The following is a 26,836-nucleotide window of genomic DNA, read 5'->3' on the forward strand; positions in this document are numbered from 1 at the left end:
CCTACTTAGAACAAGCTTGGCAAGGCATCAGGGACCGCGGTTCAATCCCCCAGCACCACATGCCAGCCGGCCCAGCCCCCTGGTGGGCTGAGCTGGCCACACACACACCCCTCTCTCTCTCTCTCTCTCTCTCTCTCTCTCTCTCTCTCTCTCTCTCTCTCTCAAATAATAAATAAAAAAAATTTTAAAAAAATAAAAAGTGGCCCTTCTATGGTGGCACTTCTGTGGCATTGTGCATGCCCTCAATGCCACTGTCTACTTTATTTTTTTTTTAAATATTTTATTTATTTATGTGTGTGTGTGTGTGTGGCCAGCTCAGCCCATCAGGGGGCGGGGCTGGCTGGCATGTGGTGCTGGAGGATTGAACTGCGGTCCCTGTGCTCTGCTAAGTTTGTTCTAAGTAGGTGCTTTAGACCACTGAGCCATCTCACCAACCCCACTGTCTACTTTAAATAGTCACTTTTGTGTTACATCAGTTTCACCTCAGTAAATTAGCCTTTTAAAAAGCATGGGGTACAGTCCCATCATCCACAGCTCCTCCCATAACCCCCCCGCAGTCACATTGCAATCACGTGACCCTCCTCCTCGCTCATCAGACCACAGTCAGCATCTGAGCCCAGGGAGCTGAACTCCTGATTGGTGGCAGGTGATCTGAGGATATTATCTGGGCCAATCATGTTCCTCTTTTAGGAATCAGAAGTGATAAACCAGGAAGAGGCACAGGGTATTACTCCTGGAAGGAAACAGGAAGTCCTCCAAGGAGGAGAGGTGCGAGGCCGCCATGGTCCAGGCAGAAGGGAGGAAACAAAGGCTCAAGAGAAAGGGCAGGAACAAGGCAGCTGCCCAGAACAGGGACACCCTATGTCATCTCAGAAAGAGTGGCCTTCTGGGTACCCCACATTCCTGGGAAGTAGGGGTGTGTCACTAATCTCTCTCAGTGACCTCTGTGACTTTACAACTGAAGTAGTGGGCACAGAACCCAGGGCCTTGCATGGCTGGGCCAGAGCTCTACCACTGAGTTCCACCCACAGCCTTTTTACAGCTTTTATCTGGAGACAGTCTTGCTAAATTGCCTAGGCTGGCCTCGAACCTGTGAGCCTCCTGAGTTTTGGATTATAGGTGTGCACCATCACACCCAGCTGGCTACTTTTCTTGTGACACTTTGAGAGGTCTCCATCCTTTTCAGTGCAAGAAGCTTTGACTGATGCCAAGGGTGGTAATGCCTACCTGTAATCCCAGCACTCAGGAGGCTGAGACAGGAGGGTCGCTGCAAGTTCAAGCCTTGCCTGGGCTACGAAATGAGCTCAAAGCCATCCTGAGCTACATAGCAAGACCTTATCTCAAAATGGGGGGAAAAAAAAAGTCTAGGGAGATAGCTGAGTGGTCTAAGCACCTGCCTGGCAAGCTCAAGGACCTGGGTTCGATCCCCAGTACCACATATTGTGCCAGTCACCGAAACTGGACATGGCAGCACATGCCTGTAATCCCAGCACTGGGGAGGCTGAGATAGGAAGATAACTATGAGCCCAGGCTGCATAGTGAGACCCTGTGCCAAATAAATAAGTAAGATTAAAAACAACAGCAAAAGACTGTGGCTTTACCTTGGGTTCTCTCTCTCCTGCCCTAGGAAAGCTTACCCCAGGAGCAGCCAAGCTCTGGGGTAACTCTGTTTTTTGTTTTTTTTTTTTTTAAATTTAAATTTTATTTATTTGTGTGTGTGTGTGTATGGCCAGCTCAGCCCAGCAGAGGGCGGGGCTGGCTGGCGTGTGGTGCTGGGGGATTGAACCGCGGTCCCTGTGCTTTGCTAAGCTTGTTCTGAGTAGGTGCTTTAGACCACTGAGCCATCTCACCAGCCCAAAGATTTTAAGTTTTTTTTTTTTTTTCGGAACCAGGGATTGAACTCAGGCCCTTGCGTTTGCCAGGGAAGCGCTTATTCCACTGAGCCATCTCCCCAGCTCCGCTCTGGGGTAACTGCACAGACCACAGACCGTCCCTGTGGAGCAGGACCTTGGCTGCCACACTACCCGAGTGAGCTCCCAGCAGACCAGCCCCACCAGCCGGGCCCTCGCGTGAGACTGCAGCCCTGCCCAACAGCTACTGATCTTCCCAGTCAGCCTGGGTGGGAAGGTTTCCCAGGACTCCGGGCCTTCAGTGCTAAATCCAGAGCCTTCCTGCATGAGTCACGTGGTTGGTCACATTCTGACAGCAAAAATGCACCCTCAGGAGGGACCTGGGCTCAGGGGCCACTAAGCTGCTGCTTTGCGTCAGCCACGGACAGTGACCACAGCACTTCTAAGAACAGATAGAATGGACGACGTACACAGGACAAAGCGCTCATGTTCACCTGGCCTATTACACACCAGCGACCCGTCACTACACACCCGCCAGCCCACAACAGCCCCGGGGCAGGTGGACCTCTGTCGCTTAATACAAAATGGCACTGACACTTGGCAAACCCTGCTAGCCTCCCCCCACCCCAGCTGAACAGGCGCGCACCCTGCGTCCCAGGAATGCTGCCCGTAGCTGCCCGCGGCACGCTGGGCTGATGCAGAACGTAGCTATTGTGGGCGGATCAGGCCCGCGATCTCCCATACCAGTGTACGACAAAGGCTTCAGTAAATGAGTCAAGGGATGCGATTTTAGGCTCCAGGAGGTTAAAGCCCTCTAACAGAGTTCGAGATTCTCTGGGGACTGAGACAAAGATTTTCTCCAGCCCTTAGCCATATTTTTGTTTTGTTTTGTTTTCGACAAAGGAGGGGAATACTGAAGACTCTGAGAGGCCACAGAGACTTCTGCAGGTAGTAAAGTACACTAATCAGGAGACCATCTTATCTCCAGGTTGGCATTTATTGTAGGAGCGCCGAGGTCTCCTTTTAGTTAATTGGGTGGGAGCCAGGTGTCCTCAGCTGTGGCCTTATCTCGTCCTTTGGGGCCTCACCAGGGCTTCGAAGGCACCCCACAGGCCTCAGGCCGACCAGTGACTCACAGAGGTTCACTTACTGAGTCCCCTACAAGGGTGTCACGACAAGGGGCCTAGGCCTGGGACAGGCCCGCAAGTAAACAAGGAGAACCATCTGGTTAACTTAAAACCCTGCTCAGAGCCGCTTCCTCATGGTCTCCATCACCTGCGGCAGGGACACAGCCACTCACCCACAGAGATGTTTACAGCAAGGAAGGCCCTGGGGTTCATTCCCACCAGCGCCCCTGGCCAACCTGGAGGACATGGCCCGGAAGAGGAAATGACCTTTACTCCCGCAGCAGCCTCCGCAGGGGTCGTGCTACCCTGCCACCCTTCACACAGTCACACGGGTGACACAGGAACCAGGAGACAGGTCTTCTGCCCACTGAGGGGAAGAGCCACTTGGCCCTGCGGCCCTCCTACAGGCTGAAGGTGCCTGCGACCCAGGAAGACTCATTTGCAAGCAAACCCAAGAGCTGAATCACAGAACATGATAAAAGACAGAGTCGCTAACTGGCCTGTAGCCCCTGGGGTCTCCCCACCAGCCAGGCCCCCGGACACCAGGCACTTCGCTGCCCTCCCTGCGAGCCCTGTGACCAGGTCCCCGACTCACCCCAGCTCTGGACCCAGGACTATACCAGCCCATCGTAGAGGGACAGCGCCTGCACAATGGAGGGATCTGCCTTGGACCCTTCCTGGAACTCCTGCAGTGTCAGCTTCCCGTCCGCATTCTGTGGGCAGAGAGAGGCGGCTAAAGCAGGCGCCTGGGTCTAAGCAGGACGCCCCACATCGGCGGCGAGGAAGGCGGAGGCCGGGGAGTCACGCAGCCACCGCACTCACTGCCCAAACACGACAGCACAGGCCCTCTCTGGGGCTGTGACCTGGACCCCAGACCAGAAGAGGCCAGACTGGAGTGTGGGGCTCGCCACCTCAGCAAGCCGGGAGCCCAGAGCTCTGGACACTATCACTGCTTTGCATCCTGCAAACTGTGGTGCCCCAAGGGTCGGGGGCAGTTGCATTTCTCTGAGGTTACTTCGGGAGGGCATATAAGCCAGCCCTACCCGGGACTCCACTGGGAACTGGGGAGCCAGATGTCCACCCCAGCAAGCGGGGCTCCAGAGTTGGGGATTTAGGGTGTTATTTTAGAAACCCATCATCGCCTTGGCAAGAAGCAATCTGGAATCCACCGCGGCGGCCTGATTATCACCGGGAGACGGGCTCCGGCTGCCCCCTCCAGGCCGCTAGTCTCCCTGGTTTTAATTAAGCAAGTGCTGGCCTTGGGCTCGGGCTCCCTGGCTCGCACCTGTACCCCGCCAGAAGGCACAAGAAGCCTTCCGCCACAGAGTTCCTACTCCATCACTGAAGGCACCCAGCTCGGGCTGCCTGGCCACTATGATTTCTAAGTGCCGACTAACATTTAGCAGCATTATTCTTGTTTACTGTTTTCATTTGCTTGTTTATGTTCGGACTTGGGATTCAGCTTGGGGGTAGGGAGTGAGCTGTGTGCGCAAGGCCCTGGGCTTGATCCCCAGCATGGTCATGTGGGGAGATGAACTGGCAGACAGACAGAGATGGTTGGTCGGCTTCCTAACCTGGGGTCTGTGGATAGAATTCAGCAGGCCTGTGAACATCCCTGGGAAAAATCCAGCCTTTCTCTTCCCTAAGCTTTAGTTGCTATGCAGCTGTCCCTTCCCTGTGACTCTGGGTGACAGTCCCACCCCTGCCAGCCAGGACCTGTGACTCTGCAGCCTTCTAACACATCAGGCATGCTGCTGACACCCCAGCTTCTGAAGGACAGGACCGTCACATCCCAGGTACCCTTCCGCAGTGGCCAGCGCTCACCACCACGCTGCGCCTGGCCCTGAGCCACTCCACATTTCACTGTTTAATATGTAGATCATGAAGCCCGGGCACTTCCGTGTCACACAGATTATAGAACATACTTCGACAGCTTCATTCCAAAGTGAGCTGCTTGCATGGATTTTATCTTCTGCAGTGATAGCTTTTATTCTGAGAAGTCCCTAGATTTCTCTAAAATGCCAAAGAGGTCCTCAGCAAAGGAAAGCACATAAATAGGCCCGGTATGGTGGCGCACTCCTATAATCCCAGCACTCAGGAGGCAGAGGCAGGAAGATCACCGAAAGTTCAAGGCCAGCCTGGGCTACTCTCAAAAACAAAAAAAGGAAAGAAAGGCCAAGGACGTGGGTAAACCTAAGAGTCTGCACACTAGGTGGAAGTGGCTGCCAGCTGGTAGCTGTGACACTAGCCAGTGCCCTAGGGGGCCAGTGGTGCGGCTAGGCCAGAGTCCCTGCACCCTGCCCCCACGGGCTCCCTCCCCACAAGACCCAGCTACCTTGTCCATCATGGCAAAGATCCGGTCCACCCTCTTCGCAGGTGTGTTCTCCTCCTCGGGCAGCTCCACGGTGTTGCCCTGCCAGGACAGTGCGGCACTCTGGGCTCAGGACTCACGGGCAGGCCTGGCCTGGTCCAGCTGGGGCCCACCTCTCCCTCCCTGTCCCTCCCGGCCTCTCCCTCTCAAACTCCATCACTGCCCTGTATGTTGTCCCTGCCATACCCTACTGTCTTCCCCACCCCAGCAGTGCCCAGAGCACCCCACCTGCCCCTGACCTGGCCAGCTCTGGCCCCAGCCCCGAAACCAACCCCCCATTCCACGCTGGCCCAGCTCCAACGATCCCTTCCCTCCCCCACAGGCTCCTCACCACCATCTGGTAGATAGCATCCACGATATCCAGCATCTCGTTCCTAGTGATGTAGCCGTCGTTGTCCAAGTCATAGAGCTTGAAGGCCCCTGTAATCAGGCATCTGGGGCTGAGCGACCCCGGCCAGGGCAGTGGAGGCTCCAGAGGCCCCTCCTGTCTGCCCCTCAACACCTAGCGACGGACCTGCACATCCTCCACCATCAGGACTAGAGCTACAGTTACAGTCAAGAAAACAGGCGGTGCATTGTGTGGGGGCATCAAGCTGGCACCTGGGGCCTGGCCTCAGGGGGTATGTGGGGACTCTGACTGGCAGCCCTAAAAGCAGGACCCTCAGCCCAGGTGATCCCTGACTCCCTGCCTATGCCAAGCGTGAAGTCACACTCCTTCCGTTTGTTGAATGACCGACGGAAGTCAGCAGTCACAATAGAGGCCACTGAAAAGGCAGGTAAGGCATGGAGCTGGGCCTCTGAGGCCACCCCACCCTGCCCGCCTTCGCACCTCCCCGCCTTTCCCCCTGCTTCTGGTCCCCCGGCCTCTGCGAGTCCCTCAGAGCCACCTGGTGCCCCACTCCCTTGCAAGGGCCCAGGGCTGCCTCCGTCCGTCCTTAGACCACCCGCCACTGCCCACTTGGGCCCCAAAGACAGCAACAGCACTTACACCGTAGCTTCTCATCCAGGGTTCCCCGGGAGGTCACCGAGAGTGCCTGGATGAACTCGGAGAACTCGATGCGCCCATCCTGAGGAGGCAGAGGGGACCGAGCCGGTCAGCACCGGGCCCCGCAGTCGGGACAGACTTTGCAGGGACGTGACAGGTGGCAGCATGTGCAGGGCACTTGGGACCAACAGGCAGAGCGACAGATGAGGGGACTTTGAAAGGGGAAGGCAGGGAGGTGGCCCCAGCCTGGGCTCCTGGGGAGGCCGACAGTGGGGCCTGCACCTGGGGAATGCCCGCTCTCTGAGCCTCAGCTGCCTCATCCTCAAAATGAGGCAAAGAAAAGTGCCTGCGCCAGCTGGCTCCGGGAGCCAGGCCTGCCATCCCAGCACTCTGGGAGGCTGAAGCAGGAGGAATGCAAGTTTAAACCCAGCCTGGGCAATTCAGAGACTTCGTCTTCACCTGTGCCCACAGGTGGAACGTCCCAGCCTGCCGGGAGCGCGCAGCTGTGCCTCGTGTCTATGCGCATGCGCGTGCGCGTGCGCGGTCACGTTGCTCTTGAAGCCGCAGCAGGGCGGAGCCGCCGCAGCAAGGGGAGCTCACCACCCCGGTCCATGGTGCCCAGCTCAGCTCACCTTGTTCTCATCGAAGACATTGAAGACGAACGTAGCAAACTTGGTGGGGTCTCCGAACGGGAAGAACTGCTTGTAGATCTTCTGGAAGCCAGCAGCGTCCAGCTGGCCACTGGGGCAGTCCTTGATAAAGCCCTTGTACCTGGACAGGGGCGGGGACAGGGTGAAAGGACCCGTGTCACACACTGCAGGGAGCACCTGTGTAGGGCCCAGGAGATCGGCCAATCGCGGCTCACAGTGACCCCAGAGAGTGTCACACACACACACTTAAGCCACCATAGGCCAGCGCCCATCCCTGTGTGACCTGGGACAAGTGACACCACCTCTCTGTGCCTCCAGGATATGACAGGGGAGTTGGCAGAGGTCCGCAGATACTCCACGCAGAGTGCCACCTGCGCTCCACTCCCGGGCTAAAAAGTAACCCTAGAGCTTCCTAACCTGCCCTCCCTGCACCCCAGGGCTCCAGAGCCGGCTGAGCTGAGCCGTCTCTACCCCTCTAGCCAGCTCCAGTACCCCTATGCCTGGACCCGCCCCGTCCCACCCCTGTGCTCAGCACACAGCCTCAGCCGCCTGGTGTCCACATCGCGTCTAACTCTGCCGTTCCTTAGCCGGAAGCCCGAGGCAAATAGCTTCACCTTACCGAACCCCCATTTCCGCATCCAGGAAAAGTCATGGCTATCATGGGCATCTTATAGGAATTGGGGAGATGGTGCGTGGACACCCCAGGGCCAGACAAAAACAAAACCGGTCCTGCCTTGAGCCGCAGCACCGCCCCACCCCGACTTTAATGCCTTTAGCACTATGAACCTAAATATGTTTTAGTTGAAAGCAATTTACAAACTGGCTCCTGAGTGTGGCCTTGCAAACCCCTCTCTCTTGGGGGGACACACTCCTCCCAGGACAAGCCCTTCCACAAGGGCCGAGCCCACAGCGGCTCCAGCGTCACCTCCACCGGGCCCCAGCTCCACCCCCACATAACGTTTCCAGCTCAACTCAGGGTCTGTGGGGCTACTCCAGCTCCCACACAGAGGGCACAGAGCAGGACACAGCCAGGGACAGGAACACCCAGCAGCGTGGCTCCACACCCCTCCGCCCTCAGCAGGAGGAAGGGACCGGCCCACACAGCTCCTCCCCTCGAAGCCGCCTCCTCCGCTTCCCTTGCTGAGCCATCGGTAGGGTTTGAGGGATAACTAAGGTCTGTTCCATGACACCAGGGCACCCTGCCAGGATGGAAAGGGCAGGGAGTGGGGACGTGCCCAGTGCCAGGAAGCCAGGAGAGTGGGCTACCCTTCTGCATTCCCTTTTTTGTTTGGTCTTTTTGAGACAGGGTCTCACTATGTAGTTCAGGCTTGCCCTGAATTCATTTTGTAGCCCAGGCTATCCTCCAACTCGAAATGATTTTCCTGCCTCAGCCTCCCAAGTGCTGGGATGACAGACGTGCGCCACCAGACCCCGCTCTCTCTGTGTTCCTACAGCCCTTCTTTTCTGAGGCTGGGTCTTGCTGCATAGCCCAGGCTGGTCTTGAATTCTCAGCGATCCTCCTGCCTCAGGCTCCCCGGTGCTAGGATCAGGGAGTGCGCCACCGCCTTGTCTGGCTCTTGCGGCCCTTCTGACCTCTCTGCCACTGTGGTTTACCTTACTCTAGGGATCCTAAGAGGCTATTAAACCAGTGAAGATAAATGGTCTTGGCAGCATCACCTGGGCCCTAAAGCCCGCTCTGAGGTGGCTCCCAGGAAGGCAGACCCAGCCGCTGAGCAGCTCGCCAACCTGGTGGTGTGGGCAGCCTTGGGGGCTGCTGCACAGGCCACACTGTAGGCCCCACCACCCTAGCAGGGCCCGAGGAGCCCCTCCCCCAGGCCCACCCCAAGTCCTCAGACTCCCAGTGGCCTCTCCCCATTGGGCAGCCCCCGTGGGCAGCCCCACCGCCAGCCTGAGCCTGCCCAGCCATTCCTGCTCACTCAGGCAGTGACCGATGAAGTTCCTTATCTCCCGAACAGAAGGCCCTAGTCCTGCCTCAGTGAGCAGCCTGTGGAGCTGTTGACCCCCCTCCCGGGGATCTCTCTCTCTCTCTCTCTCTCTCTCTCTCTCTCTCTCTCCCCCCTGTGGAGCTGGTGACCCCCCATGTTTTCTCTCTCTCTTTCCTTTTGTGGTACCCAAGTATATCCTCTGCCCTTTAATTTTATTTTGAGACAGGGTCTCCATAAATTGCCCAAGCTGGGCTGGAACTTGCAGTCTTCCTGCCTCAGCCTCCCAGGGTGCTGGGATGACAGGCATGCACCGCCACGCCAGCTCCCCTTGGTAATTTCCCATCTAGGAATTCCCCAGCCTCCGGTCCTGTGGCATCGGAAGTTTGAGCTTGATTTCTGCCCCCTATTGTAACCACCCTGTCACCCAGGCAGCCAACCTGAATGAACTCCCCTCACCGTGCCCTCTCAGCAGCTGCTACCTTTGGGGAGCCAGGCCCTCAATCTGGACCCTCGTGGTGTCCTCTGCGCCCAGCGGAGACTATCACAGGTGCCAGCAGGCTGTGCCCGCCCTGGAATCTGAGCTCCTAGATGGTCCTGTGTCAGGGCATCCCACACATGGCCTGCATACTGTGTGGCCAGAAAATGCACTCACACAAGCCACGGGGCAGGGCAGCGAGGGCAAAGGGACAGGTGGCCAGCTTCCTCCTGGGCCTGCACACCCTGCCCTGAGCCCCAGAGCTCCTGGGCACACTGAGACAAGCACCTGTGTTTCCCAATGGGCCCCTGCAGGCCCAGAGAGGGAGCAAGTACGGCCCAAGGTCACACAGCAAGTCAGCAGCAGGAACACAGCTCAGATCCAAGGCTCTAGCCTCCCACCCCCCTCTCCCACAAGCCAGGCTGCGCCACCCCCACGCATCACAGGAAAGCCTCGTACCCAAACATTATGTAACCCATTGTTCATCGTGGAGCGGGAGGGGGCACCTGCGGGCTGGAGCAGAGGGAGGGGGCGTTCTGTACCTCCCCGGCTACCCCGGATGCCAGCTGCCCCCAGATCTCTAACTCCTGCAGACACCATGCCTCCATGTAATTCAGAGGTGTGGCCACACACCCAGGGTGGCAGGGGGCCCACCCCACGACAACCACACCCCTCCCATAGTGGGTGGGCACCCAGGGAACTGGCACCTCACGACACAGATGGTGCCAGGGAACCTCAGCCTGGAGACGTGACTCCCTCCCAGCCCGCCTAGGGCAGGTCCCAGCCCGCCTGACACCTCCCTCTGCCTGTGTGGATCATGCTGCCCCTGCCCAGTGCCACACATGGCCCTAACCTGTCACACAGGGGCAGGACCCTGCATAAGCCCTGCCCCACAGTGCCCATGGTTTGCCTGCCTGCACATGTGACATCTGGGGACAGACTGTCTTCTAGCTCCAGGACATCTGTGAATTATGTGGTGGCTAGCAGTGTCCCCAGACCTGGGTGGCGAGGACCCTGACGCCTGCCTTACAGAGGTGGAAACTGAGGCCCCTGCCGGCTCGGGCCTCCTTGGGACCATGTCTTCTGCTCTGCCTGCTCTTTCCCTTCATTCTCACTCATGTGACATCACTCTGTCTCCCAGCTGGGTCACACAGACCAAGGGATGCTCTCTGTACCCTGTCCCTGGACAGGTGGCACCTCTCACACGGTGCTGAGACTGACTAGGACCTGAGACACCGCCTGGGCCATCAAGGCTGGGATGGTCCAGCTGGGCCACAACACAGCAATTCTCAGCCAACGTCACAGTCACATAGCCAGAAGTGCGGGAGCAGGGCCAGGGCCAGCTGCTTCTAGCACCTTCTGCTCCTTCTGCACCCCGCTGTCTCAGGCCAGACCCAGGAGAAGGGCAGAAAGGACTCAAGGGGCAGCCTGGAACCACCGAGTGCCCAGATCAGGGTTCAGGTTTCCATCTGGGGCCCAGCCCCCGAGTCGCCAGGCCCTGCAGGCCTGATAAGCAGGAGTGCCCTGCACAGACAGGAACCTCAGACCAATGCTTCAAGTGCACAGTGGAAGGCAGTGGCCAGGGCCGAGGGTGGCAGAGACCCCTAGGGAGGGACAGCGGCCCTGGGCTGGCATCTGCACTCTCCACTGTGAGGGCCAGGGGGAGAGAGATCTGTCACTTTGTAAACGCACCAAGGCTGGCTGCCGTAGCTTGGTCCCTGATGCCCCAGCAGCCAGCACTGGCCCAGCACACAGCGGGTGCTCAGCAAGGACAGAATGAATGAATGCAGGTGTGCGTGCACACAGGGTCCCAGTCCTACACGGCCTGTGGTTCTCCCAGGCCCCACACCAGCCCCAGCACCGCCTTGCTCCATGCCCCGCAAGCCCCAGCCTGCCAGGACCTTGGCGCTCACTGCCCTGAGGTGGCACAGGGTGGGGCAGGAGAGCAGGCCCGCATCTCCCTGTCTCCCTCTCGTCTCCATCAAGGACAACGCGGCAGCAGCTGCGTTCTTCCTGCTGCGCTGCCAGCACCAGAGGTGGGAACAGCAAGCCAAGGGGACAACAGAGTAGTGCCCAGGGCTGCCTGGCGCCGGTGGCAGGGTGGGGGCACGGCAGTCCCTGCCATCTCTTCTCCAACTCCCCTCCTGCGCCCCCACGGAGCTTCGGCTCTGTGAGTTCCCAGCCCCAAGAGCCCAGGCACGGAGGTGGAAGGAGCCCAAGGCAGACCGAATGCCACACAGAGTTGTGTGGCTGGGCAAGCATCTCTCCTCTCCAAGCCTCTGTTTCTCCATCTGTAAAATGGGGCCACCCCGGGACTGGCCGCAGAACACGGCGCTAGGGACCAGCACAGTGCTGCCCATGGGGGCTAGGGGACATGACAGGAGGTGGCCTCACCGCCCTTCTTGCGTGGGATGGGCCAGCTGGTCCTGACAAGATGCCTCCAGGATCCCTTCTGCTGCCACCCACCGCCTGTCTTATTCTGCTGGGATGTTTGCTTATTATTGAAGAAAGAAAATACGAGATGATAACAAGGACGCATAATCTACAATCCCACCACCCAGCCCCTGGAAGCTGCAAAGGGTCTCTAAGCAGGAGGCCACCAGCTGAATCCCCTCAGAGACCCACACAGGACCCCTACATGGCCCACAGGTCCCTCTTTCCCTCTCCTACCCCATGTGTTGGCTGCTTGTGGGCTGGGCCCCAAGATCTCAACTTTCCCAGGGGAGAAGCTGACATCACGGATTATCTCATGAGCAAGGGGCAAAGGGGACAGTGGCCTGAGACCCAGCTGCTAGTCCCGAAGGCCTGTGCTGCAGTCCCAGGTACCGGCTTGCTCGGTGTGGCTGCAGCTGCCCAGAATGCTGGGGGAGACAGACCCTGCGTCATGATCTGTGATCCATTCCTCATGTCTACCAGGGGCACGGAGGGGACATGGAGGGCGAGGAGGCCACTGTCTAACCCCGTGGGGGTGTGGGTTGTGTGATGGCATAAATCTAGAATTCCCCCCAGAAGGCTCCAGCGGTCAGAGGTGGGGCTGGGAAGGCAGCTGGAGCCTGGGGACGCCACAGTCACCAGTTCCGTTAGGCAGCAGGACCAGGTGCAGTGGCCACTGGGACGCACCTGGAAGGGAGCACTCTCCTCCCTGCTTCCTCCCCTCCTCCCTGCTTCCTCCCCTCCTTCCTGCTTCCTCCCCTCCTCCCTGCTTCTTGGTCACCATGACTCGAGCACCTTTCCTGTCAAGCAAGCCCTTCCCACCATGCTTTTCTGCCTTGGAGGCAGTGGCCACCCACCAAATGCCTCAGAACCATAAGCCAAATTAAACTCTGGCTTTAAATTGCAGGACATTGGGGGAGATAGCTCAGTGGCATAAGTGCCTGCCTGGCAAGCCCAAAGTCCCGAGTTCAATCCCTGGCATAATACATACATACATACATACATACATACATACATACACACATACATAGTGGGGCCACCGTGATGATGGGACAGCTCCATGCGTCTGATCTGTTTTATTTATTTGGCACAGGGTCCACTACACAGCTCAGACTGGTAGTGATCCTCCTGCTTCCTCAGCCTCCCCAGTGCTGGGATCACAGGCATGTGCCACCACACCGGGTCTCAGAGAGTGCACACCCAGGACAGGGCCAGCACAGCAAGAGGTACTGTGAATTGAACCCAGGTCCTTGCACTTGCCAGGCAGGTGCTCATGCGCCAAGCTATCCCCCCGGCCCTGTTTTGTTTTGTGGAGCTCAGGCTGTCCTTGAACCCTTGCTAATCCTCCGGCCTCAGTCCCTGAAGCACTGGGATTATAGTCTGCAGCCCCATACCCAGCTCATGTCTGTTGCTTAACACCGTCCCGGTTACACTGACCACTGCCCTGCTGTGTCCAGGCCTCCTGGGGGATGCTGGGCCTGCTCATGGCTCCAAAAGCCTCCATTCCACCCTTCATCTGTCACTGCAATATCCACGCTGAGGGAAGAGCCCAGCTCTGGGCTCTCCCCACCTCAGATCACCTCCCAGCCACAGACTGCAGGCCACCTCTGAGCCAGTTTCCTCACCCGGCACATGGCAGGAAGAAGCCATGTCCACCCAGGATGGCTCTCGGGAATCAACCTGATCCTGTGTCAGAGGCATCAAGGGCAGCTGGGGAGAGGCAGAGAGGGACCAGAGCGTCCCAGGTTGTCAGGAGATTAAGAGCGCCCCCCTCAGGTGGGAGGTCCCAGGAGGGACAAAAGCAGATACAGAAGATATTGAAGAGTTCAGTTCAAGGGACAACAGTTAAGGCTGGATGGAGGGCAAAGGTAAAAGGACACAGGGAATTAGGCTGTCCTGTGCACGCCTGTAATCCCAACACTGGGAGGCTGAGGTAGGAGGATCACAAGTTCCAGCCCAACCCAGGCAACTTATTGACTTAGCGAGACCCTGTTTCAAAATAAGAAATACAAAAAGGGTTGGAGATGGAGATGTGAGGGGGAAGGGGAAGAGAGACCAGGCAGTGTGGCCAGACGGGCCAGCAGGGATGGGCTGAGCAGGGTCTAGGAACCACATAACAGACGTGAGGGTGAAGACTTCACCCGTTGTCTAGGGTGGGGCCTCACAGAAGCCGGGCAAAGACCCCCATGGCTGCTCAATGCGTGGGGAGGAGAAAACACCTGGGTAGAAATCTAGGAAGGCTTCTTGGAAGAGGAGGCCAGGTCTCCCCTACTGCCCAAGTCACAGTGACACACAAGCTACCCCATCTGACCCTGCCAGAAGCAGGCATCATTAATCCATCACAGAGCTCATCCATCTAACCTCAGAATCCTTCCTAACACAGCGGCCAGGCAGCCACTGCCAATGATCAGAGCTGGCATCCAGAGAAAACCTTCCTGTCAGCCTTGATCCAGTATAAGCGATCATTTTACAAAAGAAGCAACTGAGGCAGATTTTTCAAGGTCACAAGAGGAAGCATCCCCAGCCCCCAACTAGCTCCACTGAAGCAGAGGCTGAGGGCACCGAGATGAGGGTCCCTATCACAGGCACCCGGCCAGCCCACCCCACGGCCAGCACGGAGCCCCCCCAGCCCCCACATGGAGAAGGCAGCTACTTACCACTGCTGCACCTCCTTCTCGGTAACTGCAAGAGAAAAAACAAGAGTGGTCTTTAGTTTGAGAGATGACCCCAGTGTCCCCCCTGCCCTCTCACCCCAAGGCTTGCCCACCCAGCCGTGGGCAAATGGGACCATGTGCCCTGGTGAACAGTCCCAGACACAAGCTCTGTGCCAGACACCCTGGCATGAGACAGCACTGGCCGAGTCTTCCCGCTGTCCCTGCAGCACCCTGGTCCCTCGGGGTTCACTTTCCTAGCACGAGACATTCTCTGTCCTCTCTGCCCCTGAGACAGGAGGGTCCGTGGTGGTGCTGGGTCCCTGGCACTCAGCTGCCACCACCTATGAGTGGGTTCCAGGCTGCATGGGCACCACTCTCTGCCCCACGGCCCCCGCCCTCACCCTGCACTCCAGGCCTTTGTGACAGCAGAGACCCAAAACCTGGACCGAACAGCCCGCACTGGAGCGGCATCCAAACAGCCTCTTCCAGCCACCAAGCATCGAATCGGGCCAACCAGATGATGGCTCCCTCTCAAACCACCTCCATGGCCACCATCGCCCATCTCCCCTTTGTGCAACCTAGAGGGAGCGCTTCCCTGTGCCTCAGTTTTCCTGTCTGTAAGGTGGGAAGAACAGTACCTGCCATATAGACCTGTCCCCAGAATTCAATCACAACAGAATTAGAAGCTTCTGGGTCCCCAGGATGGGGGCGGCCAGGTACCAGGCAAGCTGGAATCTGTTCTGGGGGCATGGTGGGAAGCAGAGGGGTCCCAGTAGTGGGTGTGGACACACACATGGGGGGCCACACTGCAAAACTTGTCATAGCTTGGGACATCCAGTGCCCGCAGGACCAGAGTCCAAATCCCAAGGCAGCATGGAGGGACCTGGGTGGTGGACGAGCCACCAGGCTGGGGTAGCCAGCCTGAGCTACACAGTGAGGTCAAGGCATCCTGGGAGACACAGCAGGACCCTGTCTCAAAACCAGTCATAGTACACTGCTGATAATGACAGCACAGACAGGAGCTTAGGGCCCTCGGCTCTGGGGCTGCCCTAGGCCACCTGGCTCAGACCCAGCCTGTGCTTAGCAGCTGTGAGTCCTCAGAAAAACCACTTCCCTCTCTGCACCTCGGTTTCCTCATCTGTAGAATGGGCCTGTGGGGAGGACAATGCATTCACTACTCAGCAACTGCACAGGAGCCCCACAGGCAGGCAGGTCCCCACTGTCCCTGGAAGGAACCCGAGGCCCAGCCCCTGCTCGGGTTCTCTTGGGGGGCCCCAAACCCAGCCTCCCCAAGCTCCTGCCCACTTTATCCTCATGGATTTGCCTGAGCCGGCCTCAGTGAGAGGAATAATGCCCATCCCGGGAGCAGTGCAGCACGCTCTAAGAGACAAAAGGATAAACCGGGTGCGGCAGCTCACACTGGTCACCCCAGCACTCAGGAGGTCAAGACAGGAGAGTCACCACAAGCTCGAGGCCAGGCTACGCGATGAGCTCAAGAACAGCCTGAACCACACAGTGAGACCCCGTCTCAAAAAATAAAACCAGGGCCAGGGAGATAGCTCAGTGGTCTAAGCACCTGCTTGGCAAGCACAAGGACATGGGTTTGATCCCTGGTACCACAAGCTCTGCTGGCCCCTCACTATGCGGGTCATTGAAACTGGGCATGGTGGTGCATGCCTGTAATCCCAGCGCTGGGGAGGGTGAGACAGGAGGATCACAATGAGTTCAAGCTGCTTAGCGAGACTGTGTACCAAATAAATAAATACACTTGTAAAAATAAAAAATAAAACCAAAACAAACATGCAACTTTTTTTTTTTCTTTTGGCGGAACCGGGGATTGAACTCAGATCTTTGCGTTTGCCAGTCAAGCGCTTATCCTACTGAGCCATCTCCCCGGCCCCAAGCATGCAACTATTAAGAGAAAAGGTGACTGACCTTGGCCCCACCAGCCTGTGCAGTCACAAGACATGGCAACGCCACAGCACTGCAAGGAGGGTCATCTCATCCCTGGGCAAGCACTCCTGCCCAGAGTCAGATTAGCAGGAGGCACACAGAGACCCAGCACAAGGGGAGAGACAGGCTCCCAGCTGGCCAGATGGGCACCTCGGGAAGCCAGCATCATGCAAGGCCGGGTCAGGTTGGATGAACGTTTCAGAAAGAGCAAAAAGCTGAGGCCACCAAACAAAACTCAGGGTGTGGGGCGAGAAAAGGACAACAGGGCACTTCTCTGGACTCCAGATGGGGTGCACAGGGCGCTGTGGCTTCCGGTGGCATGGAAGGGCAGAGATGCTGGCCCTCTTTGGCCCAACACAACCTGTGTGGCCAGAAGCGCTGGGGCTGAGTAGTCTGCCAGGGGCCTGCCCTCCCCCAGGGCCAACATCACTGCAGCCTCCCCCCTGCTCTGCCCAGGTACAGGGGTGACCTGACCGAGACAGTACACTCCCATCCCCCACTGCCCCAGCAGCAGCCAAGCGTGAAATTCACCCAGCCTGCAGGCCCTGCCTCCACCTCCCGGGCACAGGGCTCAGGGCCCAAGGAGGCAGAGCAGCCCCCCAGCCTCCGCAGCCCCCCACATCTGCATCAGGAGTTCCCTGCTGACACTGGGCCCAGCACAGCACCGTACTCCTTGGCTGGTCCTGCCCCCCTGCTTGGTAGTGGGTGACCCCAGCCACACGCACCCTACTGACCAGTAGGGGTGACCAAGGGGAATAGGAGTGGGATTCGTAGGGTCCCCAGGCTCCCTGCCGTGTCTGGTCCGGGGATGGGGGCTGGATAAATGGCCCCATATCTGAGCCTGGGGCTGTCCAACTGCACAGCCCTGATTCATGGTGGACGCTCCCCCAACCCCCAGCCCAGAGAACAAAGCCTGCCGGTCCAGCCTTGGCCATCGGAGGAATTTCACACGGACTCATTCGCTGGCACAAGCACACGCGTGCACACACACACACATACAGCTGCAGACCTAGACCAAAGTGGGCAGACCTGGGGGTTCCGCGCGTGTCCCAGGCTGCTGTGGGGGCTTACAGACTGGGTTCCTCTGGACAAGTTACTTAACGGCTCTGACACTCCCAGCCATCATCTCTAAATCAGGGTACAGCGGTCCTGGAGGCCCTTGCTTTCCGGTACTGACTGAACCTGGGCTTGGCACTGAGCTCCATTTCCAGCCCTTTTGTAATTTTTATTTGGAGATGGGATGAGTAAACTGCCCAGGCTGGGCAGGAGCTTGCGATCCACCTGCTTCCGCCTTCCGAGTGCTGGAGTGGCAGCTGGGCACCATGGCACCTAGGTTTTTTCTTTTTGCAGTGCCTCATGCACGCTAGGCAAGCGCTCTGCCACTGATGTATCTCCAGGCTTTTTTTTTTTTTTTTTTTTTTTTTTTTTAACTGGAAGTCAAACTCAGGATGTTGCGCTTGTGCAGCTGAGCTACATCCCCGACCCCTTTTAATTTTGAGACAGGATCTTGCTAAAGTGCCTAGGCTAGCCTTGAACTTGCCATCCACCTGCCTCAGCCTCTCAAAGGAGCAAGGATTACAGGCCTGTCCCCTGTGCCATCGCAGTCCGCACTTTGCTGGGCTCGTGAGAAGTGGACAGAGAATTTGGCAGCTCAAATCGGGAAGACACAGGACAGAGCAGGGCTGAGTATTCCCCCAGCAGGGGCTGCAGGGGCAGAGGCTCTGACCCAGGCCCCGCCCCCAAGCCGCAGGCGCAGGTGCCCCAGAGCCCAGGCCCCTCCCCCACCCTCCCAGCCCCCCAGCCCCCACCTCCTGCCTGCCAGGAGCCCGCTCCAGAGCCTCCCAGGAGCCCTGGATGAAGGCAGGGCCTGGTTTTCACTTCCTTAAAGTGAATCCCTGCCGAAGCTCAGCAACAGCGCCAGAAGGGGTCCGGGTTGGCGGCTCCCCACCCTGGTGGGGCAGGAGCACGGGAAGAGATCCCAGCAGCCGCCCCTCCTGGGCAGTCCAGCCATTGGCCCAGGGGAGAAAGCAGGGGCCTGGCCACCAGTGACCCCTCTGATTTTATTTTATTTTTTTCTGAGACAGGTTCTTGCTATGTAAACCAGACTGGCCTCCAATTCAGTGATCCTCCTGCCTCAGCCTCCTGAGTGCTGGGATTACAGGTGTGTTAGCACTCCAAGTGACTCCTCTAACTCAGACAGTCCCGTCCCTCCAGATGGCACTGACCACTGCGTCCTCCCTCCAGCCAGGTAGCTCGAAGCAGACACACCTCATGCCCAGACCCTGCCCTGCACAGTGCCCCTGGGTGGATATCCTGCTCCCCTCAATCCAGCTCCCTCCCGTGCCTCATCTGGGCCCTACCTGTATCCCTCCCAAGCAGGTGTCAACAGCCCTATGTGGTCACTTGTGCCCCACCCCTACATACTAGGCTTGGGGTCAAAGGTCAGCAGGGCCACACTTCTTGGGGGAGAGGACTCTTCATTCTCCATTCCTGGGGTGCCAACAGCAGAGCTTCTCCAGGGAAAGGGAACCCACATACCTTGTAGCCCCCAGCCAATCCAAGTGGGGGCACTGCCCATGAGGAACACAGTGTCAGTCTCCCTTAGGACATCCATGGGACCTGGGATCCAGGGGCCTGCACTCTAGTCTCCTGTCTGGCCTCAGTTTCCCCATGTGTGACGGGAGGTGGCTCACAGCAGATCTCAACTGGCCAGGGGGCTGCACTAGGTGGGCAGTGGCTCCTGGGGGCACCCACAAAGGAGCCCGGCTGACTGGGGGAGGAGATCCTCCCTGAGTGCAACACCCAGGGCTCTGCAGGGCCCACCATGCCCCCTGTGTGCCTTCCAGCCCCCACCTCCGGCCTCAGGCCATCCAACTGCCACTGACGGACAGAGCTGCAGTCACCGCGGCTGTGTATGGTCTGCCCTGCACTGGCCCCTCTGCCCAGGAGTCACCAGGATCTCAGAAGTGCAGGGTGTCACCCATCCCTCAAGAAGAGCCCCAGGCTGAGGCCACCAGGGCAGCTGGCTTCCTCCCCTGCCATAGCGCTGCAGAGGGCACATGGACACTCACAGCCAGGCACTGGGCAGCCCTGGACATCAGAAGCCATGATGCCCATGCTGGTGATGAGGGTGGTGCAAAGAGAGCACGTCAGGGGGGCTCGCTGCCTCCGGAGGGGAGATGCAGGTGGCAGTGGGAGAGGCTGAGACAGGAAGCTTTCCGCCTGCGGTCCTGGAAGGAGCTAGGCCCTCTGGGTGCATGGGGGGAGTGGGGTGCTCTGGGCCTTAAAATCCCAATCCTAGCCCCATCTTCTTTGTATTAACTAACGTGTCAGGGACTGACCCAAGACATCACACATGGAAGTGTGTGCTGTGCTACTCTGGCCTTTTTTAAAATTTTATTTTGATACAGTTCTCAACTGCCCAGCCTGGCCTTGAAGTTACAATCCTCCTGCCTCAGCCTCCTAAAACCTGGGATTACAGGCATGTGCCAGCCACCACCTCCTGACCTGCAGGAGCCACCACCATGTCCCTGTCCTCAGAATGGCCCTGCCTTGGTGCCTGCACACCTAGAAGATGCCATTCTTTCTGTCTGATACATCCCGCTTTCCCAAAAACCCTCCTGCCTTAGCCTCTTCCTGATTTCTTAGCTCCCAATCCTCCCAAAGCGCAGCTACCAAGGTTGGCAAACAAGAACGCAAGGTGGCCTTTAAACTGCAATTTCAGCTACACAACAGCCAAGTCCTTAGGGAATCCTGGCCACTGTACCTTCAGGTGTCCAGGAGCACTCCAGGGAACTATGAATTCCAGGGGTGCCAGAACCCCAACAGCCATGGGCTGGGGTCCCAGCTTTGGGATCCTGCAGCAGCTGATTAGGGGGTGTGGGACCCAGGTCCCCAGCCCCCAGCACAGCGTTCTAGCGCCAGGGCCTTCTCCTTTTGTGCCCTGAGCCCTCCTAGGGGACGCCCAGGCTTGGGCGCTGAGCATGCAGGGACCAGGCCAGAATGGCTGGCTGCTCTTGGTGTTAACGAAATACTGCACAGCTGGGCCCAACGAGGGCCTCGGCCCAGTCGCTTGAGTGGCTGGGGTGTGTGTGTGGGGTACCCTGCAGAGCCCCAGAGAAAGTCACATTCAGGGATGCTGAGGAACAGGAACCCTGGGTTTGGGAACAGAGGAAATGTTGGCTTTCCCCCGCGGAGCCGAAAATAGCCCGGATGGCTGCCTGGAGCCAACCGCACTCAGGCTCCTACAGAGCAGGCACGGGGAAGGGGGGGGGGGGGGGAAGGGGGGGGGGGTGGCCGCCAGCTGGGGCTAGGACCCCGCCCTCTCCTGGCCCGGGATGGGAGAGGGCCTGGGTATCCATTAGGGCCCCACGCAGGCCCACGGCCCCAGCTCCGACCCCCGAGGGCCAGAAAACAAAGGCCCAGAAGAAACTACCCATTCACCAGCTCCTCAGTTTGGTGTTTATTTTCATTCATTCCAGCAAGTCAGCTGGAGCCCGGGAACCAGAAGAGAGCCAGCCCCAGCCGAAGGCACTCATGCCCAACTGTGAAGGCAAAGAGGAGGGCCCACTCAGGGTCAGGGAGGGGGGAGGCACATGCAAGGGCTGGAGGTAAAGCTGCCTCTGCGCTGCCAGAGGCCCAGTTCAGAGGTCACCCACCCTGGCATCCAGCCCCCAAGACTGTTTACCCAGTCGATTATGAAGCCGCCAGAAGCAAAGGACCAATTCTAAACTTGGGATGTGTGAGGACCTTTTGCCAACGTTCTCCCTGATCCCAGCCATCATCTGCCCCTTTCACAGAGGGAGTAAGGGGGACCTGGTGGGTAAAGAAACAGCCAAGGTCCTGGCCTGAAGAAGCAGAGGAGCTGTATTTGAACCCAGGCTTGCAGGGGCTGGCTAGGCATCCCACCGCCCGCCCTCCCTCAGCTGCAAAGAGAAAGCAGAGGTTCCAGCCAGGAGCAGCCACAGAGGCGTCTGGCTCCAAATCCCAAGCTCTTTCTGGTCCCTTCAGCAGCTTCTGGGCTGAGAAAGAGAGAAACGAGGCCACTTCCTGTCCCCAAAGGCTGGAGCAGAGTGGCCACGACAGAGGCAGAGCACGAGCCCCCCCCCCTCCGCGCAGGCGCTCTGGAGCCACCGCCTGACATAAAGAGCAGCGAGCTATTTCTGCCTGGTTAAACATTCCTCAAAGCTGCATTCCTCCACGCCGTAGCGGGGGGCTGAGCACGGCCACCGGGGTCCTCTTGTCCCTGCGTCCTTGCAGCCTCACAGTCTCAGTCTCTTCCTGTCCAACAGATGCTACCCAGGCCGCCTGGAAAGTGCCAGTGCTGGTGCTGGACAAGGTGGCAGCCTGACCTGCCCAGGGGAATCCATCTCCGGGCCCAGCTGCACGGCCAGAGCCAACACTGAAATGGGGCGCTGTTGGAGCTCAGAGCTCACCCAGGAGGCTCCAGTCAGGGACTCCCTGCCAACGCCTTCTTAGGTTCTGCAAGGCTTATGGCCTCAGGGCTTCTGGGTGCATAGTGGGGCTTTAAGCAGGCTTGCTGATGGGGGCGGGGCCTGGTGGGAGAGGCGGGTCGATGGGCGTGGCCTCATCACGGGGTGTAGTCCGTCGTGAGTCCCTTAGTGGAAGCAGCTCTCTCCACCACCACCACCACCCCCACCACCCCCTCCTCCCCTTGCTCTTTGCGTCTGGCTGGTCGGCCATGGCCTGAGCAGCTCTGCTCCCCCACGCCCTCCCACCACCCCTCCCACCACGCCTGACCATGGTCTGAAACCCTGAGCCCAAGAGATTGAGACTTCCTCAGGTCCTGGCTGCCTCACCCACCTCCCAAACTTTCCCCTGCGGCCTCTTTCCTAAGGAACCAAGGCAGAAGTTGCCCCCAAATCCTCCTAGGAGACAAAACATCTGGAAGCAGCAGAGCCCTGTGTTCCCAGCTGTTCGGATCCTACCCACCGACCTACCACACACCCAGCCCAGGGACCGGACGTGTCTGAAGCTTCAGCAACACCTTGGATGTCTCCAGCGATGGGGAGCTCACTACCCTACCCAGACAACTCTAAAGAGTCACAGAGACCACAGCAGGAAGGCGTATGGTGGGCAGACCCAAGGCACAGGATGGCCACTGGCTGGCTGGGAGACTTGGCCCAGGGCTGGAAATGCCGATGTTTCTTTTTCCCTGTCTATAACCTGAGCACGGGAGTGGGGTACCCTAGCCACTAACAACTATATTCGGTACTTCCAGTGTCAAAAACTTGATTACTGTGCTCGTCAATGCATCGTTACTCCCGATGGTATGGACCCCATGCCCGTGGGCAGCCAGGCTCCCACAGCCCACCAGGGCCATGGCAGGAGGGGACAAAAAAGTGGCAGCCAAAGCACCCGTCCCAGAGTCAGCAGCCAAGCTCCACGCCCTCTGATCCAGTTGCGGCCTGGCTGTCTCCTGCCGTTGCCCTGCCCCCAGACACCGCTACACTCACAACCTCCACAAACACATGTGCCTGCGCACTGGCTCACCCACTCCTGACATGCGCCATGACCCCGTCACTCACGCTGGCAGCGTGCACACGTGATCCCGGCACCCACCCTGCCCGCAACAACCATGATCGCTCACACCTCCAGGGAGCCTCCCCGCAGCCGCCAAGTGGTGGGGTTCAGGGTGCAGGCTCTGGGGGTGGCTGGGCAGGCAGTACCACTCGCCCCAGCTGTGTGGCCAGGAGCCAGTTCCCAGCCTCCTGGGCCTCATATGTAAAAGAGCGACACTTGGGGACCCTAGTGACAGATGCAGTGAACACAGGGCAGGGGCCTGGGTCAGAGGAGACATGTGTAGTACCAGAGATGACTGGTGACTCCATAGTCCCTGGGACAGACACCATCATTCTGAGATGATCCCTGGGAGGCCACTGCCCACCCGCACACAGATGAGAGGCCACCTGGGCATGGTGGCACACTCCCAGCACTTCACAGGCTGAGGCAAGAGGTTCGCCGGAAGTAAGAGGCCAGCCTGAGCTCCACAGTGAGTTCAAGGCCAGACTGCCAGACTGAACTACACAGAAAGACCCCATCTCGAAAGAAGGAAGGAAGGAAGGAAGGAAGGAAGGAAGGAAGGAAGGAAGTCAGAAGTCCAGCCGGGAGCAGACATAGAGGGCTAAGCCACAACCCCAAGGAGCAAGGCAGAGGTCATCCATGTCCATGGCTCCCAGCAAGGCCAGCAGAGTCGCCAAGGACTTCTGTCCCCTGACGTGGCCACCTTCCTGGGAAAGCATTTGGTGAGCACCTATTTGGTGCCAGTCCCTGTGCCCACACTGGGAACGAGCTGCTGTCCAGCCTGTCTCGTGGGCAACACTCCCGGGCTGTGCAAACTGTCCCCATCCCAGGCGACACTGACCGGGCAGCCTCTGCACTGACACCAACCTCTTCTCCACCCATTGCTGGCAGATGAAGGCCAAGTGTCAGACTCTGGCCGTGAGCAGTGCAGGGCGCCCCATCCAGAACCCGCAGGAACCCCCAGCACAGCTGTCGGCGCCCACAGGGCACCGCGGTCCGGTTCCCACAACTGCCAGCCACATGCCCTTGAGGACATGTCCCCCTGTGGGCCTCACATTCCCATCCCTCAGTCTGTGGGGGGCATTTTTTAATAGGGTTCTATTTAGCGGTAATCAAAGAAATGAACTTTCGACCATGAACTTCCACCTCTCTTCCATAATGCTGGCAACAGTGAAGAAAAACAAGAATGCCCAGGGTCGGCGCAAACACAGCCCAGCGGCCCTCTCTTCTACTCTGTCCAAAAATGTAAATCAGAGCATCCTTCTGGACAGCAATTGACAATTCCGAGTCAAAAAGCCTTTTGAAAAGTCCTCAGCTTTTAATCCCTCAACCTGTTTGGTCTCTTATCTTTAAGGAGAACTATCGGGACCGGAGAGATGGCTCAGTGGAATGGGTGCTTCCGTGGCAAGTGCAAGGGCCTGAGTTCAATCCCTCGTTCCGCAAAAAAAAAAAAAAGGAGAAATACCCATGACGATTCCATGCAGAGATGTCTGTCACTGCACTGCGGAGGGGGAGGACGAAACCTGGCTGTCCAACGACCAGGGATTCAGTAAAATATGTTATCTATTTAGCTGTGTATGGTGGCCAGCCCTCAGGAGGCTAAAGCAGGAGGGTCACTGTGAGTCCAAGGCCAGCCTGGGCTACATGGTGAGACCCTGTCTCAAAAAAATGGAAACAAAACAGTTACATTCCTGTGATGCACTACTTTACAAAAAAAAAAAAAAAAAAAAAAAAAGTTTTAGAAGAATGGTTAATGACAAGGACAAATATTCTCATTAGATTTTTGAAAGCTTGAAAATAAACAATAGATAATCCCAAGCTTAGGAGATACTGAAACCTGCCCTCTGAGTCTTCCTCCCAGTACATCTGGAACCTGCCTGTCCTGCCTGTCATCCCAGGGTCCACTCCTGTGATTACCTGTGGGCTCCACCACTGCCCCTCATGGCTTCTTGAGCCCTTGCCAGGAATGATCTTTCCAAACCGAAGTCGATGGGACCAGTCACCTCCTTGCAGAGCAGCCGCCCACTTGGGATGCATCCAAATTCCTTTCTGGGCCCCCTGCGGGTGAGACGGCCTGGCTGCCGCCCAGCCCTGGGCCTCACTTAGCAGTGTGTTTGCCCCAAGGAGGGGGAAGGCTGGCACCTGACCCAGCAGGATGTCAGAAGCTGGGTGGCAGGGAGCAGGGACAGGCTGTGGCAAGGAGCTGGGCTCTGTGGTCGGCAGGGAGGGGTCCCTCTGGTGGGGCAGATGGCTACCAGGAGCAGCTGGGAGGCCCCCTTGGATGCAGGCACCAGACCAGACCCATCTGATATTGGCTGTGGTGGCCAACGCGTGTAATCTCAGCACTCTGGAAGGCTGAGGCAGGAGGATCAAAAGTTCCAGTTTAGCTTAGGCAATTTAGTGAGACCCTGTCTCAAAATAAAAAAAACTAGAGGGCTGGGATGTAGCTCAGTGTTAGCATGCTCGCCCAGCCTATATGAAGCCTTGGGTTCCATTCCCAACACTGCAGGGGGGGGGGGCACATAAAAGAGCCCGAGCTGCTCTGAATCCCGGAGAACTCCAAGGCCTCCCATGTAGCCAGGCTTCTAGAGAACAGGTAGCACAGGGCGGAAACCTCAGAATGGCCCCCCAGCCCTATTCCTCCCAGGGACCTGCTGCCTGTGGGCCCCTGAGTACCTGGGTCCGCAGAGACATTGAGCAGCTTGCCTGAGGTCATAGAGCCCAGCCAGATTTCCCGGCCCCTGAATCTCTCCCTCCCTTGGTTCTTCTGGCTCCCAGGCAGCTCTTGCCTGCTGGGCCATAGAGCCCAGCGAGCTCACCGATCAAACAAGCCTCTATCCTGTAGGAAGGTCCCAAGCCGGTCTTAGGACAACTCTGAACTGAGGCCCAGGAACCTCCTGGTGACACCCAGCACCCCTAGGCACTGGGTCTCGGCTGCTCCCCACATGGCTGCTGCGAGCCAGGCTCCATCCCGGGCATCTGGGCGGCAGCAGAAGAGACTCAAGGTCAGCAGCAAGGTCAACACAGAGCCAGGGCTCACTGAGAATGACAAGGAGGAAGTGACCACCCCTGGGGACTGCCTGGCACCTGGCAGAAAGAGCCAGGCCAAGCCAGGCCTCTGCCTCATGGGCTACCTGGTGAGCTTTAGGAACTCTTCACAGACCCCACCCAGACAGGCACAAAGGTCAGCCCCAAAACCACCACAAGGAAACAATGTTACAGCGCTAACCGCCGGCTGACCACTGGCTGACCACTGCCCACTGCACATCAGCCCACAGGTGCCCACACCCCCCAGCCCAGCACACCTATTTTTCAGATGGGGAAACAGGCTCCTGGGACGGCGGCTGGCCTGCCGCTCAGCCTAGGTACACAGGAAGGCAGCAGCCTCACCTCTAAGCCGCAAGAGATGGAGTGAGACAGGCCTCAAAGAAACCTGACAGTGAGTCCGGGGTGGAGCGGCTTAGAGGCAGGACGGGATTTTTCCTCCTCCTCCATCTGCTCTGCCTCTGCCCAGCAGCCACTCGGGGACAGGAGCTGCAGGGCAGGGTAAGGAGCGCAAAGTGCTAGGCTCTCATGTTTGCTTGTTTTTGCCGGAACCAGGGATTGAACTCAGGCCTTTGTGCTTGCCAGGCAAGCGCTTATTCTACTGAGCCATCTCCCCGGCTACTCTAATGTTTTAATCTTATCCACAAAGGTGAAATGAAACAAAAGTCTGCTCGGGGTATTCAGCTCAAAGACAAGGGTTCTGGTAAGGCTGAATCCAGATGTATCCAGGCAGGACCACACAGCTGGAGCCCCCCATATGCACCCACACCCCCCAGCTTCTTCACAGTGACTCCCACTGAGGAT

General features: G+C 58.2%; 1 protein-coding gene across 1 annotated transcript in view; it reads right to left on the reverse strand.

Moving 5' to 3' along the window:
• Ncs1 (neuronal calcium sensor 1) overlaps nucleotides 1–26,836 on the reverse strand; it is a 33,539-nt gene that overhangs the window by 4,155 nt on the left and 2,548 nt on the right. Inside the window, exons 2-7 of the mRNA XM_004640451.2 lie at nucleotides 14,495–14,519; nucleotides 6,966–7,104; nucleotides 6,337–6,415; nucleotides 5,680–5,768; nucleotides 5,313–5,390; nucleotides 3,573–3,690 (exon numbers count right to left, since the gene is read on the reverse strand). Coding sequence (XP_004640508.1) covers nucleotides 3,592–3,690; nucleotides 5,313–5,390; nucleotides 5,680–5,768; nucleotides 6,337–6,415; nucleotides 6,966–7,104; nucleotides 14,495–14,519 — 509 coding nt within the window. The 3' untranslated portion in view covers nucleotides 3,573–3,591. The remainder of the gene's footprint in view (nucleotides 1–3,572; nucleotides 3,691–5,312; nucleotides 5,391–5,679; nucleotides 5,769–6,336; nucleotides 6,416–6,965; nucleotides 7,105–14,494; nucleotides 14,520–26,836) is intronic.

Source organism: Octodon degus, unplaced genomic scaffold, assembly GCF_000260255.1.
Source record: "Octodon degus isolate 3935 unplaced genomic scaffold, OctDeg1.0 scaffold00123, whole genome shotgun sequence".
Classification (NCBI taxonomy): Eukaryota; Metazoa; Chordata; class Mammalia; order Rodentia; family Octodontidae; genus Octodon; species Octodon degus.